The sequence below is a fragment of the Tamandua tetradactyla genome, chromosome 14 (assembly GCF_023851605.1).
Source record: "Tamandua tetradactyla isolate mTamTet1 chromosome 14, mTamTet1.pri, whole genome shotgun sequence".
In the NCBI taxonomy this organism is placed as follows: domain Eukaryota; kingdom Metazoa; phylum Chordata; class Mammalia; order Pilosa; family Myrmecophagidae; genus Tamandua; species Tamandua tetradactyla.
Genome location: NC_135340.1, coordinates 41603467 through 41619114, shown reverse-complemented (window position 1 = coordinate 41619114; position 15648 = coordinate 41603467). Strand labels below are relative to the sequence as shown.

Here is a 15648-nt window from a genome sequence, read left to right as displayed (position 1 = left end):
TAATTATCTCTTAACAGTGCATACTTCTTCTTTTTTTAATAATTATTATTTAAATTGTCTTAGAAAAAGGATGCTTTTTTTGTAGATTCTAAGACAGGATTTCTGTGATGTAAAAACAACTTTTCAGAAATAGACTTTCATTTGTAAATTAGTTGTTTTGATCTCTAATAGTCATCTTTCTGAATGAATCAATTGGTTGAAACTCTCTACTGGCCATTTAACCTCTCCACTTTATTAGAAGAATTTGTGAGCCAGTAAGTTATAAACAGTATGTTTGTCTCATTTTGATTGACTTGCAGCTATCTCTATAATAATTACAGTTGCCTAAAGACCCAAATAAATATCTTAGGAGAAACCAAATCTCTAAGGATTGAAGTAAAATGGGGTAATAAAATGAATGTTCTGTATTTTTATTTATATCTTATTTTCTCCTACACAGGTGAGTGAAGGTAAGTCCCTTCCAAAGTCGATGTATGAGACAAATCATTCTCTGGTGACAGAATTTGCATTGCTGGGACTCTGTAGTTCTAAGGAGCTCCAGCCTTTCTTGTTTGCCATATTTTTACTACTTTACACTGGAATCCTACTGGGAAACTTTCTCATCATCCTCACTGTGACCTCAGATCCCCACCTTCACACCCCCATGTACTTCTTGCTTGCAAACCTCTCTTTTACAGATATGTGTCTAGTCTCCTTGACTAACCCCAAAATGATTTCTGACCTTCTGAAAGAGCACAAGACTATTTCTTTCAAAGGCTGCCTGGCTCAGATTTTTTTCCTTCACCTATTTGGTGGTGGTGAGATGGTGCTCCTTGTATCCATGGCCTATGACCTCTATGTTGCTATTTGCAAACCTCTCCACTACATGACGATCATGAGCCACCATGTGTGTATCATGTTAGTCATCATCGAATGGTGTATTGGTCTCATCCATACCCTAAACCAGTTGGCCTTTACTGTGAACCTACCTTTCTGTGGTCCCAATCACGTGGATTGTTTTTGCTGTGACCTCCGTCTAGTGACCAAGCTGGCCTGCATAGACACGTATGTCATCAGCCTAGTAGTGGCCGTAAACAGTGGCTTTCTCTCTATGGGTTCCTTTGTCCTGCTGGTCATCTCCTACACCATGATACTTATCACAGTCAGGGAACGCTCCTCTGCCAGCATGGCAAAGGCTCACTCCATGCTGACTGCCCACATCATGGTGGTCATGTTATTCTTTGGTCCGTGCATCTTCATTTCTGCATGGCCCTTCAGGAGTAATTCAGTTGACAAGGTCCTGGCTGTATTCTATGCCATTTGTACTCCCTTTTTAAACCCAGTTATCTATACTCTAAGAAACAAAGAGGTGAAGGCAGCTATGTCAAAACTGAAGAGCACATATCTGAAGCCTAGCCAGGTTTCTGCTGTCTTAAGAAATATTCTTTTCCTGGGAATAAATTAAATTAGTGCATTGTTGCCACTTTAGTATTGTTGGCTGATTGTCACAAATGGAATCTGTCTGATGGTAAAGCAAACCAATTTGCTTAATGGAAAGGATTGATTGGGAAATAGGAAGGAAAATGTAATGATGATAATAAAAAATACAGAATATATGCTAGTAGTTTAACATTTCCTTTCTTCAAACATTGATGTTTTACTCTTTTATTTTTGTCTCTTCCTTTAAACTTTTTAAATAAAATCTTTTTTAAGATGTAGGATTTTTTGCTTAAGAGACCATGGGAGATTGTCAATTAAGTATGAATGTGAAAAAAAATTCCCCCTTCTTACTCGAATAAATTAACATTTTGACTCCAAAGTTAGAGTGATAATAGACATATCTGTAACACAGAGATAATAGATATTTATGATATATTGTATGTGGCATGTGATATAGATTACATGATGTACCTAGATGAGAACACATAAACTAGCACTAGGTAAGTGGCAGCACATGAAGACAATTCCTTGATTTATGACAATAGTGTCAGTGAAATATCATATGTAATAGTTTTCCAGCAACAAGCATATGCATTAAAGAGCGCTTTTCAGATATCCTTGGTCAAAGTGAGTACTTAATAAATTTATTCCTTACAACCATTTGGCATAAATTTATTCACCATTGTCTTTTGTATTTACTTATGGTTGTGTTTTTGAAACCATAATAAAATCATCTGGATTATTTTAGAGATGAGTTATTCTTTTCTATCATGCTTTTCCATGAGAATTTGTACCTGAATTCCTGCATAAACCATTTCTCCACCTAGGAATTAACGGTCTCTATCTTCATTAAACAAAGTACTTTTTTAGATTGATACCAGTAGAAATGACTATTTTTCTATGTGGGCTTTTAGTTAAAATACACATTAAATTGCCTAATGTAGGCCCCAAAGATGATGGAGCCCCATTACTAGACCTTTGTGATAGCAGTGAAATTATACTTCCAAGATCATATGAGACTGACATTTCTTAGAATTCCCACTGTATGATATTTTAGGATTTCCTTCATGTCTTTTTCAAGTATTTTTTTGTATTTTCTCCTGTTTCTTAATTTCAATCTGAGTAATGTTACCTGACTCCTTTCTAGATCCCACTCCCCAGAATCCCCTAAAGGGAATCTGTAATTTCATTGACTAAAAATAAAATAACGTATATATTTTAATTTGTGAAACAAAAGTACCACATTATTCAATTTATAAAAAATTACATAAAAATAAGCATGTACTAGTCTCTAAGTATATCTATATTCTCAGATTCACGTAATAATAAAATAACCCCCAATTCTATACTTTTTTTCCAATATGGTATATAAAATTCATGATACGTCACTTTGTTGTTAGCTGGTTTGAGTTTTTTAATAGTGTACGAAAAGCAACATAGTAAGGATTTTAGTGGGTTAAGTCATTATTTTTGAAATCCTTTCAATGAAATATTTATTCTGTTCATTTTATATATTATATGAATAAGGTTAATGAAATTAAGAAATTTTTAAAAGTTTGAAAATGGCCAAGGGCCTTTTTTATTCCAGTTTTTCTGTATTTGGATTTTTGGCATTTTGTTGTCCCAGAAGGACACACTTTTAGAATGAATTATTACCTAGTGTAGAGTAGGTTCTGATCTTTGCAGAAAACTTGATTCTCTGCTTAACCTCTAACACAATCTCTCCTACTAATAGTATGGAAAAACCAGAAACAACTCTAGGATTTGGACTCTAGAGGCTCTTCTAGATACTTGTAAAATTAATCATACAACAGGAGGACAGGTGACTGGTAAAAAGTATATTGTACAGTTATATGATTAAGAAACTAAGAACTTAAAACTCATTATTATTGTGAATATAAATTAGTCTCAGAAAGTTTTATTTGGTGTGGGACTTATTTGATTTTGATGATGACATTAAACGTGAGAACACCCATATATCACTGACATGTGTCAGGCAGTTTTCAAGTTCCAGTTCTATGTACTTTATATACAATGACTCATGGGTAGTGCAGTGGTAGCTCAGTGGTAGAACTCTTGCCTGCCATGCTGGAGATGCGAATTTTCAATTCCTGGTGCCTGCACAGGCAAAAAATAAAAAAGCAATCCTATACACAGTGACTCATCTAATGCCCTCAATAACTTTATGGACTGGGGCAATCACCACACATTTTTACAGAGGAGGAGATTGGAGCCCAGAGAGATGAAACAACTTGCCAATGGTCATAGAGCCTTGATGGTGAGCCTAGACAGTCTGGCGAGCAAAGGTTTTTCTTAACCTTTGTACTCTAGCTCTACTTTTTGTAGTGTGAGCCTGAGGAAGGAGGAAACTCTTTCAGTATTACTCTAACACTCTCCTTGGTGGGTAGAACACAGGCATGAGACAGACCTCTGAGGACATGCAAACAAGTTTTATTTGTTAATCCAATATGTTTTATTTTTGCCCTCTAGGAGAAGAACAAGGCAGACTCATAAATTGTGTGCTCTATCAATATTTATCCTTTCTATTTTTAAGCAGTACAACCTTGGAGTAGAGTCACTTTTTTTGAACTCAACTGTTACACACACACATACTCCTACCCATTAATATTTTACTGAGCACCTATTATATGAAAAGCACTGTTCTTGAGGCCATCTATAGAGCTGTGTATTTAACACTCTAGATCCCTGTTTCCTTAAAAAGGATTGGCAAATCTTTTGTAAATGCCAGATAGTTAATATTTATCCTCCATGAGTCTCTGCTGCATATTTTTCAGTTTATAGTTGTTGTTCTGCCTTGGTTTATTTTGTATTACTTTAAAAGTGGAGAAATGATTCTTAATGATTGGGCCTTGGAGAAACAGACTTTGGGACCTATTTTGTCCATTAGGCCAGAGTTTCCCAACCACTGCCACAGAACATACATTCTAGAGATGGACACAGAAATCAAACAAGATGGCAAACACATACATAATTAAACAATATATAATTTGCATTAAATACATAAGCTTGAAAAATTTAATGATCTCTGAAATTTAGGTAAGGCTTTAGTACACTTAGGAGCAATTAAAAAAAAAATTATAAAGGACGGTGTAGAAAGCACTCCAGAAGTCTGAGACTTGCAAGCACAGTTGTCTGCATCCTTCCTTCATGGCACTGGGCTTTCAGCTACCAAGAAACAAGAAAAGTTTTTTTATTTCAGGGGAGCCAAGATCCTCCTTCACTGAGGGATCTGTCATACCCCCTAGTACTTGGCTGTGTAACCAAGTGGAAGAGGACAATCCATCAATCTACACATATCTATTAAGTATTGTGGGTAACGTGTTTTTTTGTTTTTTGTTTTTTGTTTTTTGTTTTTGCATGGGCAGGCACCTGGAATTGAACCCAGATCTCCAGCATGGCAGGCAAAGAATTCTGCCACTGACCCACCATCAGACCACCCAGTAACATGTTTTGGTATGCTTAGACAACACTTTTTTTTTTTACCTTAAAGAGCATATTAACCTTACTGACCACTTCTTCTCCTCTGTGGCCAGCATTCATTACTGTGGTTCCAAACATCCTTGAATATTAGCATTGAGCTACCGCTGACTACCTGCAAATTAATCTTATCATTCTATGCATATAAATTATATATTTAGAACACTACTACTAAAATTGTACCAGGGAAGGAGGAATTCCTGGGGCTGCTATTTTATATATTATAGGTCTAAAGTATGAGAAAATGTATGAGTCTTTATTAGAAGATTTCACACTTCAACCCCTTTCTTTATTAAAAATATTCTCTTAAAAATACATTTGAACATGTTTGTTCAAAATGTTCACTCTACTGAAATTCTTGGGGGTATTACATAGGATGTCAAGAGATATTGATTAAAGAATTTGTATCAGCAAAGACAATATGCGTGTCTCTTATTTGTGAGCCTATAGAGAGAAAATTCAACACTTTTTATCTCAGTTGATAATGATAAATATTGTTTGGGAATATTTTGCCTGCATTGGTTCTCAAACATTGTAGTTCAAGTTAAAATACTAGTGTTTATCATTATCAATAATGAATTATTTAAATAAAATTCATAAATATGAAAGACATGGGATAAGATTCAAAAAGGCTCTGCAGCACTGTGTGGTTAACATGGAGGCTGGATCTTCCAACTCTCAGGTGATTTTGTGAGGCAAATGAAATATACTCAAATTGGATATTCTTGAATAGTGGTTCTCAAAGTCTGGTCTGCACCCCTAATGGCCTTTGAGAATCTTTCTGGGCTTGGAGGTCTCAACTATTTTCATAATAACATGAATTTACTATATGTTTTCTTCATTCTCATTTTTTTCTTGATATTTAAATGGAGTTTTCTAGATTATATGAGGTGTGGTATTGCAGCAAACTGAATGTAGAAATGAAAATTACTATTAAGCCATATTAAAGTTACACAAAATGTAAATAAAGGCAACTGTTCTCACTAATTTTTGTTGTTAACTAGAAAAGTTATTTTTTAAATATGCATAATTTATGTTAATGCATAGTTAGTTTATTATTGACAATTTATTATTAATGTATAAATAGACATTTTTTCTCAGTTTAATTTCAAAATGGTAAATATTACCAACTATTACTGACATAAATAAAGCTCTTTAGATTCCTTGATAATTTTCAAGATGATGAAGAGGTCCTGAGATGAAAAAGCCTGAAAATCACTATTCTAAAGAAAGCCTCTTTAGAATAATAAGAATTAGAATAATTATAGGGGTGGTTCACAGTGGCTCAGCAGACAGAGCTCTCACCTGCCATGCTGGAGACCAGTGTTCAAAAAAATTAGCAACTATAAATCCATTTTCTAGCCACACTGAGAATGCTAGAGCTTTTTATACTGCTTGACTTGTTTAAGTTTTCCATTGGTATGTTTTATTGTTTCTGCATTTCCTAAACATTATTATTAATATCCACGTTTGAAAACAATAGCATGATTTAGGAAAAAAAGTGACTTTCAGAAAAAAGAAATCCCATGTGATTCTTAAGGTCAACATCCAGATATCATAAACTGTACAGAGTTTTTAAAAATAAACCAATAAATAAAATGAAGATATTGTTTTTTTTGTTTGCTTGTATTTTGTTTTGCTTAGCACAGGGATTTGCTATCTAAATTTATAGTAAATTGGTCTTATTCCTAAAGTCTTAGCCATGAGTTAACATGTGTTCAAATCCTTTAGCTTTGTGGAAATATATGCCATTATTTTAAAACAATACTTACTTTAAGAATAAGGTTTGAGATTTGAAAAGGAACTATTTCATAGTAAGGAAGAATTTTCTAAACTAGTCTTTTCATCCATGTGATCACTCCAAATAACCCAGCCCTAAGTTCTAGATCGAATGAATGGCAGATTTGTTACACAAAGACAGCCCCTCTAAGCTGTTAGAAATTTCTGTTGCCTTTGCAATTGACTTTAGATTTTCTTGCTTCATGTTTTCCTTACTTGTTCTACTTATCTTTACATGTTTTGGCTCTGTCTGTAAATACTTTAGTTCTTATATCTATACATCTATCATTTCTTTAAATGTATGGGTAAACATTTAGTAATCTTTCAATGTCTGTATTTTTCAACTATAAATATATGCTCTTAAAATTTCAAGCGTCTACATTTTGCCTATTCCTTTTACATTCATTCAATTTATTCTCTTCCCCTCTCCCACACCTCTCTACTTATCTTTTCTACTCCTTATTGAGTGTCTCTACTTTAATTTAGTAAATATAGATGTGAATTCTATATGTAACTGATGGTATACTTATTTAACATATTTTTATACTTGCTTTCATTCTTAAAAATTGATTTATGCAATGCTTTGTGAGTCTTTCTCCCAAGAATTTTTAAAATAGTTACTTATGTAAGGAATAATATTCATCTTTAACATTTTAAAATATATTCCTATATTCAATAAATGACAAGACAGTGAAAAGTACAACCTTAAACTTTCTAGAATAAATAGAATATGGTTATGGAAAACATATATGAGATTATAAATATTTCCAACTTGGCAAAGGGTTTTAAACAAGGAGGAGGAAAACTAAACATTAAATTGATATAGTTTTTATTTTATTTATTTATCTTTTGCCTGGTAGGCACCCAGAGTTGAACCCGGGTCTCCAGCATGGAAGGCAAGAACTCTGCCTACTGAGCCACCATGGCCTGCCTGATATAGTTTTAATTATGTTGAAAGAAGATATCTGGAAAACAAGACAGTGTAAATTTGGGGGAAAAAGAAATCAATATTTATTCCAAGTAGAGGAGTAGAATCCAAAATATCCAAAGAAGTTCTCCAAATTAATAATTAAAAGACAAAGAACACACTAGCAATGTGAGCTAATGTCAGTCAATGTCTTTGAATGAAAAAAGAGTGGCAAACAAGTTGACATTTATCAAGAAAAGTAAGGAATCACGTTCTAGGATAACATGATCTTTCACGTCAAACTCGATTCTTACCCTATGATATATTGTTCTTTAGCTAAGATTACAGTTCATATAAAAGTTTCAGATATTAAAGTCAAATATGTATCATTTAAGAATCTAAGTCAAAGTCAGTTATGTTAAAAAGGCTGTTCCTTGAACTTTGCAATTAAGGTATAAGTAAAGTTTCCTTCACACTTAGTTGAAGAAATTGAAAGAAAGTTATATGGAATATGTTAAATATCACTTGAAATGCTGTTGAAGGAAGGCATGTTCACATTCATTTTCCCATTTTTCCTTCAATTTTTTAGTCCAGACTGGCAGTCATTCTGCTCATGCAGATCCTGCAAAACTTTGTTGGTTTTCTATGCATTTTACTGTACCATAACCATCAGTCAATATCATTTTCCACAAATCCTTTCTGGATAACTCTATTTCCAATCATTGCCTTTTATGAAATGGCTGACTGGTTCTATGTTTGCTTAAAAGTAGAGACCTAGTTGCTGGGGTTTCTCTTTCTGGAAACCCAGACTTTTCCAGGCTATCAATTTCTATTTTCTTTGTACCCTAGAGTTTGGTTCTCAACATCTCTTTCCCATCTCATTTTACTATGAGTGGCAGGGGGCAGCCAGCTTGCATTTTCCACATTTAGTTTAGAAATTTCTTCTGCTAAATATTCAAGTTCATCACTCTCAAATTCTGCCTTCCATCTACAAAGAATGCCTTCCTTCCAGGTTGCAATGTCACGTTCATTGCTTCTGCCTAAAGCCTTATCAGAAGTATCTTTAGAGTCCACATTTCTATGAAATCTCTTCAAAGCATTCTAAGCCTTTTCTATAAAGGTCCACACAATTCCAGAATCTTTCCCTTATCCATTTAAAAAGCTGTTCCAACATGTTTGGTATTTGCAAACCACAGCATCAGCCTACTTCTCTGGTACCAATATCTGTATTAGTCTGCTCAGCTGCCAGAATGCAGTATACCAGAAATGAAATGGCTTTTAAAAGGGGAATATATTAAATGGTAAGTTAACACAGTTCTAGTGCTGAGAAAATGTCCAAACTAAGGCACCAGGTTACCTTCACTCAAGCAAGGCTGATATCATCTGGAACACCTATGCCAGCTGGGAAGGCACGTGGTTTTCATCCGCTGGGCACTTCAACTCCAAAACTCTGGATCTCATTTTGGTTCTGATTTCCAACTGTTCTACAAGTACCTGAATTGGTTCTGAGCTCTCTCCAAAATGTCTCCTTTTTTAGAAGTCCCCAGTAAACTACTCAAGATCCACATGGAATGAGTGGAGTCACATTTCCTCTAATCAAAAGTTCACACCCACAATTAGGCATGTCACACCTCTGTGGATATAATCTAATCAAAAATTTCTGACCTACCATATTGAATTATGATTAAAAGAAAGGGCTGCCCCCAAAGATTGGATAAGGATTAAAACATTTAAAACATGTTTTTTCTTGGGTACATAATACTTTCAAACTAAGACCCTAGCATTAAAATTATAATATTAAACCATATTCTGTTGTAAAATGTCATGAACTAATGTAATATGATCAAATGGGGTTTATTCAATTTATTTAAGCATTGTTCAATATCATGCCATATGTTAGTAGCATATATGACTATAACATTACATGCATTAATTATGAGAGAAAAACAAAATACCTTCTTAAAAGCTGAAAAAATGGCATTAGGTCAAATTGAACACCCATTCTTAATAAAAATCATAATAAACCAGACATAGAATGGAATTGTTTAATGTAGTAAAATACATCCATATCAGAAATAATTATCAAAATAATTCTTTAATAGTAAAATAAGGTAAACTCTCCTATTGAATTTAAGTACAAACAAGGATGACCTCTAAGGTAAGCAGTGTTTTCTGCCCAGGTGAATAACAGTCTTTCCTATAAAAGACTCGTATTTCTGCCTTTCAGATGTTAGACTAGGTCATGTATATTAGGTTGGGCAATGAGGTATAAGAAAAATTAAACATGCCCTTTTTATAAGAAAGCCTTTAACAACCGTTATATGCTTTCACCAGGGCTAATTTTCCTCTTCCATGAAAAAAAGAATGTTCTCTTTTAATTTGGATCCCAACATGAAGAAGACATCTATATGCCTTGGCCCACCCAAGGGCTAGCAATCAATACAAGCAAGGAAAATCCTGTTTGTTGAAAGCCACTGTCATATGCAGTTAATTATCATGTCAACATAACTTGAGTAAAGCCAATTAATACATCCACAATCACAGTTTCTATCCAGTCTTATGAAATGAGACAAAGGCAACAACTTAAAGCAAGAATGTTAGAAAGAATAGGCAAATTTTTAACACAGATTGAAAAAATTATTGTCTACCAAGAACAAGATATTCTCCTAAAATATAATTCAAGAAATTGGCTTGGCATAAAATATGGAAAAGATAAAATCTTCCTTCAACAGGTGTTATAGTTTCCTCATTGCTAAAACAAATGCCATATAGTGGTTTGGCATAAATAATGGGAATTTAATGGCTCAAGGTTTTGAGCCTGGGAGAAGTCCAAATCAAGGTGTCATCTGGACTATGCTTTCTTCTCAAAGGCTGGCAAACTTGGCCTGGCTGGTGATGATCCTTGGTCCTTGCCTTCTCTGTCACACTATGATATACCTGGCAGCCTCTTCTGTCCTCTCCCTTTATCCCAGGTTCCATTGACTTTCAGCACCCAGCTTCTTGTGCTGTGGCTTTTTCTTTTTCTGTACGACCATTCCTACAATGCCTTCAGTAATAAGATTAAGACCCACCCAGGGCTACACTTTATCTGAAGTAACATCATCAAATGGTCTTAATTACAAGGGATGATGCCCATAGAAATGGATTAAATTCAAGAACATGTGTTTTTGCACTACAGAGCTCCAAACCACTACACTAAATTTCATAACAAATTTTGAAATAGTGAGGGAAATGATACAATTTCAAATAGCCACAGGTGTTCAAACAGTTCACACTAAACTTTGAAAATGCATGTGAGAACCATGAAGAAACTAATAAATCTTTACTGTTTATATGTAAAAAGCTAGAATAAAAGGAGACCATGCATTATTCATCAAAGAGCTGACTACATGATCTTAAGGGTTAAAATTTATTATTTTAGGTAATAATAAAATAAAGACAGGCAAATGCAATGTGATTTAGACATAATTCCTATGGGTTGTTAAACAGTTTGAAACTTGACAAAGAGATTTTTAAATCTGGTTTTAAATGATCAGTTTTGAAAATTAGATTAAAATTTTGTAAAAAGTAGGACAATGCAGTTAGGATTTATCCTATGATATACCAAAAATATGTTTAAAACTAAATTAATTAAAATTGTGGTAGATAAATCTTTAAATAATAGGTCCATTGGACAACATATGGTAAAAAAATCCTCATTTTAAGGGAATTCAGAATTTGATAAAGGATGTTTTAAATAAACAAGGAGGGAAAGATGAAATATTAACTAAGGTGTTAATAAAAATTTTGAGCACCCACATCTCTGTCCTTAGATATAACCTAGATGGATTAACAAGGTCAACTTCAAAAATATACCCAGACACAAGAAAACACCAAAATGCATTCATAATGTTGGTATGGAAAGACATTGAAAAATTTATTCCAATCTATCATTACAATAGAATAAGTTAACATAATTTACTTCATAAGAAGTTATTATAAATGAAATCTCGTGCCATTAACAGTGTAAATGACAAAGATAGAATGTTTGGGTAATGTGAAGGTAGCTATATCAGATTTCCACTACCACCATAAATTACCACAAAATCCTAAGAAAATGTATGCAAGTCTGCTTGGATTAGATAGTCATCAAGGCTGGACTATGAATTTTGTATTAATCAGGGCCCTCTAGGGCAACAGAACTAACAGAAGATATATGTAAACATTTTGAGATTTTTATAAGAATTGTCTCTCATGACTATGGGGATGCACAAATCCAAATACTTTGGGGTATCCTGCAGGTCAGAATTTCTGAAGACTACTTGCTTTGATTCTCTAGGAGACAATGACTGTCTGAAGTGAGATGGAAGTTCCCTTGTGTGACAGCTGAAATTCATTTCTTCTCTTAAAGCCTTCAACAGTTTGGATGAGATATCTCTCATTGTTGCAGAGAGTCTCCTCAGTCGATTGTAGATGCAATCAAGCATAGATGCAATCAACTTACTTAAGTCCACAAAATGTCCCTACAGCAACAATCAAGTCAGTACTTACCTGACAAAACAACTGGACACTATCTCCGGGCCAAATTAATACATTAAAATAACCATCACATCCCGACTTCCGGAGAAGATGGCAGCTTAGTAAGACGCATGGATCTTATTTCCTCCTCCAGAACAGCTACTAGGGGAGTAGAAATGATACAGAACAGCTCCCAGAGCCACAACAGAGATCAAAAAGACAGCGTACCCCATCCTGGAATGGCTGAATGGCTGTGAGAACCTGCTCCGGTGAGATCGCCGAGGGGCACGGGCTTCACCGGGCCGGAGCGGCAAGCGGCCAGAGTCCCTCCATTCCGCCTTCCTGGGCCAGCTGGGAGAAGCGGACAGGAGGTCCCCTCAAGCCGCGGTGGCTGGTGACACCCCCACATGCAGCCCCCTGGACCAACTGGGAGAATTGGATCGGAGACCCCCAGGCCACGGAGAACAGTGACCGGGGTCCCTTCCAGACACATGACTTCCCGGTCCGGCTGGGAACAGTGCACTCTCCCAGGCCACGGTGGCTGGAGCCCTTCCACAATGCTTGGTGCCCTGGGTCGATAAAGAGATTCGGACGGGCGCTCTCCCAGGCTGCGGCGGCCGGTGACCCTCCCTGTGTTTGGATCCGCAGGCCAGCTGGCACTCTTCCAAGCCGCTTCAGCTGGTGAACCTACCCCATGGTGAGAGTTTTCCAAAGTTAAAGGACCCACAGCACCTTTTACTGGTGGGAACTGCAGAAAACAAGTGCCACGAGCACCACCTACTGGGCAGGATAAGAAAAACAGAACCCAGAGATTTAACAGAAAAATCTTTCAACCTGTTGGGTCCAACACCCAGGGAAATCTGTCTAAATGCTCAGACGCCAGCAGAAGATAAAGGATCACGCTCAGAAAATTGAAAATATGGCCCAGTCAAAGGAGCAAACCAATAGTTCAAATGAGATATACGAGCTCAGACAGCTAATGCTGAATATACGAACAGAAATGGAAAACCTCTTCAAAAACGAAATCGATAAATGGAGGGAGGACATGAAGAAGACATGGGCTGAACAAAAAGAAGAAATAGAAAAACTGAAAAAACAAATCACAGAACTTATGGAAGTGAAGGATAAAGTAGAAAAGATGGAAAAAAAACAATGGATACCTACAATGATAGATTTAGAGAGACAGAAGATAGAATTAGTGATTTGGAGGATGGAACATCTGAAGTCCAAAAAGAAACAGAAACTATAGGGCAAAGAATGGAAAAATTTGAACAGGGGATCAGGGAACTGAAGGACAATATGAAGTGCACAAATATACCTGTTGTGGGTGTCACAGAAGAAGAAGAGAAGGGAAAAGGAGGAGAAAAACTAATGGAAGAAATTATCACTGAAAATTTCCCAACTCTTACCAAAGACCTAAAATTGCAGATCCAAGAAGTACAGTGCACCCCAAAGAGATTAGACCCAAATAGGCATTCTCCAAGACACTTACTAGTTAGAATGACAGAGGTCAAAGAGAAAGAGAGGATCTTGAAAGCAGCAAGAGAAAAACAATCCATCACATACAAGGGAAACCCAATAAGACTACGTGTAGATTTCTCAGCAGAAACCATGGAAGCTAGAAGACAGTGGGATGATATATTTAAATTACTAAAAGAGAAAAACTGCCAACCAAGACTCCTATATTCAGCAAAATTGTCCTTCAAAAATGAGGGAGAAATTAAAACATTCTCAGACAAAAAGTCACTGAGAGAATTTGTGACCAAAAGACCAGCTCTGCAAGAAATACTAAAGGGAGCTCTAGAGTCAGATACGAAAAGACAGAAGAGAGAGGTATGGAGAAGAGTGTAGAAAGAAGGAAAGTCAGATATGATATATATAATACAAAAGGCAAAATGGTAGGGGAAAATATTATCCAAACCATAATAACACTAAATGTTAATGGACGGAATTTCCCAATCAAAAGACATAGACTAGCAGAATGGATTAAAAAACAGGATCCTTCTATATGCTGTCTACAGGAAATAGATCTTAGACCCAAAAATAAACATAGGTTGAAAGTGAAAGGTTGGGAAAAGATATTTCAGGCAAATAACAACCAGAAATGAGCAGGAGTAGCTATACTAATATCCAACAAATTAGACTTCAAATGTAAAACAGTTAAAAGAGACAAAGAAGGACACTATATACTAATAAAAGGAACAATTAAACAAAAAGACATAACAATCATAAATATTTATGCATCGAATCAGAATGCCCCAAAATACATGAGGAATACACTGCAAACACTGAAAAGGGAAATAGACATATATACCATAATATTTGGAGACTTCAATTCACCACTCTCATCAATAGACAGAACATCTAGACAGAGGATCAATAAAGAAATAGAGACTCTGAATATTACTATAAATGAGCTATACTTAACAGACATTTATAGGACATTACATCCCACAACAGCAGGATACATCTTTTTCTCAAGTGCTCATAGATCATTCTCAAAAATAGACCATATGCTGGGTCACAAAGCAAGTCTTAACAAATTTAAAAAGATTGAAATCATACACAACACTTTCTCGGATCATAAAGGAATGAAGTTGGAAATCAATAACAGGTGGAGTGCCAGAAAATTCACAAATATGTGGAGGCTCAACAACATACTCTTAAACAATGAGTGGGTCAAAGAAGAAATTGCAAGAGAAATTAGCAAATACCTCGAGGCAAATGAAAACGAAAACACAACATATCAAAACTTATGGGATGCAACAAAGGCAGTGCTAAGAGGGCAATTTATTGCCCTAAATGCCTATATCAGAAAAGAAGAAAAGGCAAAAATGCAGGAATTAACTATCCACTTGGAAGAACTGGAGAAAGAACAGCAATCTAATCAAAAAGCAAGCAAAAGGAAAGAAATAACAAAGATTAGAGCAGAAATAAATGAAATTGAAAACATGAAAACAATAGAGAAAAATCAATAAGACCAGAAGTTGGTTCTATGAGAAAATCAATAAGATTGATGGGCCCTTAGCAAGATTGACAAAAAAGAAGAAGAGAGAGGATGCAAATAAATAAGATCAGAAATGGAAGAGGAGACATAACTACTGACCTCACAGAAATAAAAGAGGTAATAGCAGGATACTATGAACAACTTTATGCTAATAAATGCAACAATTTGGATGAAATGGATGGGATCCTGTAAAGACATGAAGAACCAACTTTGACTCAAGAAGAAATAGATGACCTCAACAAACCAATCACAAGTAAAGAAATTGAATTAGTCATTCAAAAACTTCCTAAAAAGAAAAGTCCAGGACCAGATGGCTTCACATGTGAATCTATCAAACATTCCAGAAAGAATTAGTACCAACTCTCCTCAAAGTCTTCAAAAAAATCGAAGTGGAGGGAAAAGTACCTAATTCATTCTATGAAGCCAACATCACCCTCATACCAAAACCAGGCAAAGATATTACAAAAAAAGAATACTACAGACCAATCTCTCTAATGAATATAGATGCAAAAATCCTCAATAAAATTCTAGCAAATCGTAT

At 35.3% G+C, this 15648-nt stretch overlaps 1 protein-coding gene across 1 annotated transcript; it reads left to right on the top strand.

Annotated features, from left to right (window-relative positions):
* Nucleotides 1–397: 397 nt before the first annotated feature.
* Nucleotides 398–1444, top strand: LOC143655367 (olfactory receptor 4K15-like). The gene has a single exon (XM_077126714.1). The coding sequence runs from the start codon at nt 398–400 to the stop codon at nt 1442–1444; it is 1047 nt and encodes a 348-aa protein (XP_076982829.1).
* Nucleotides 1445–15648: the final 14204 nt, after the last annotated feature.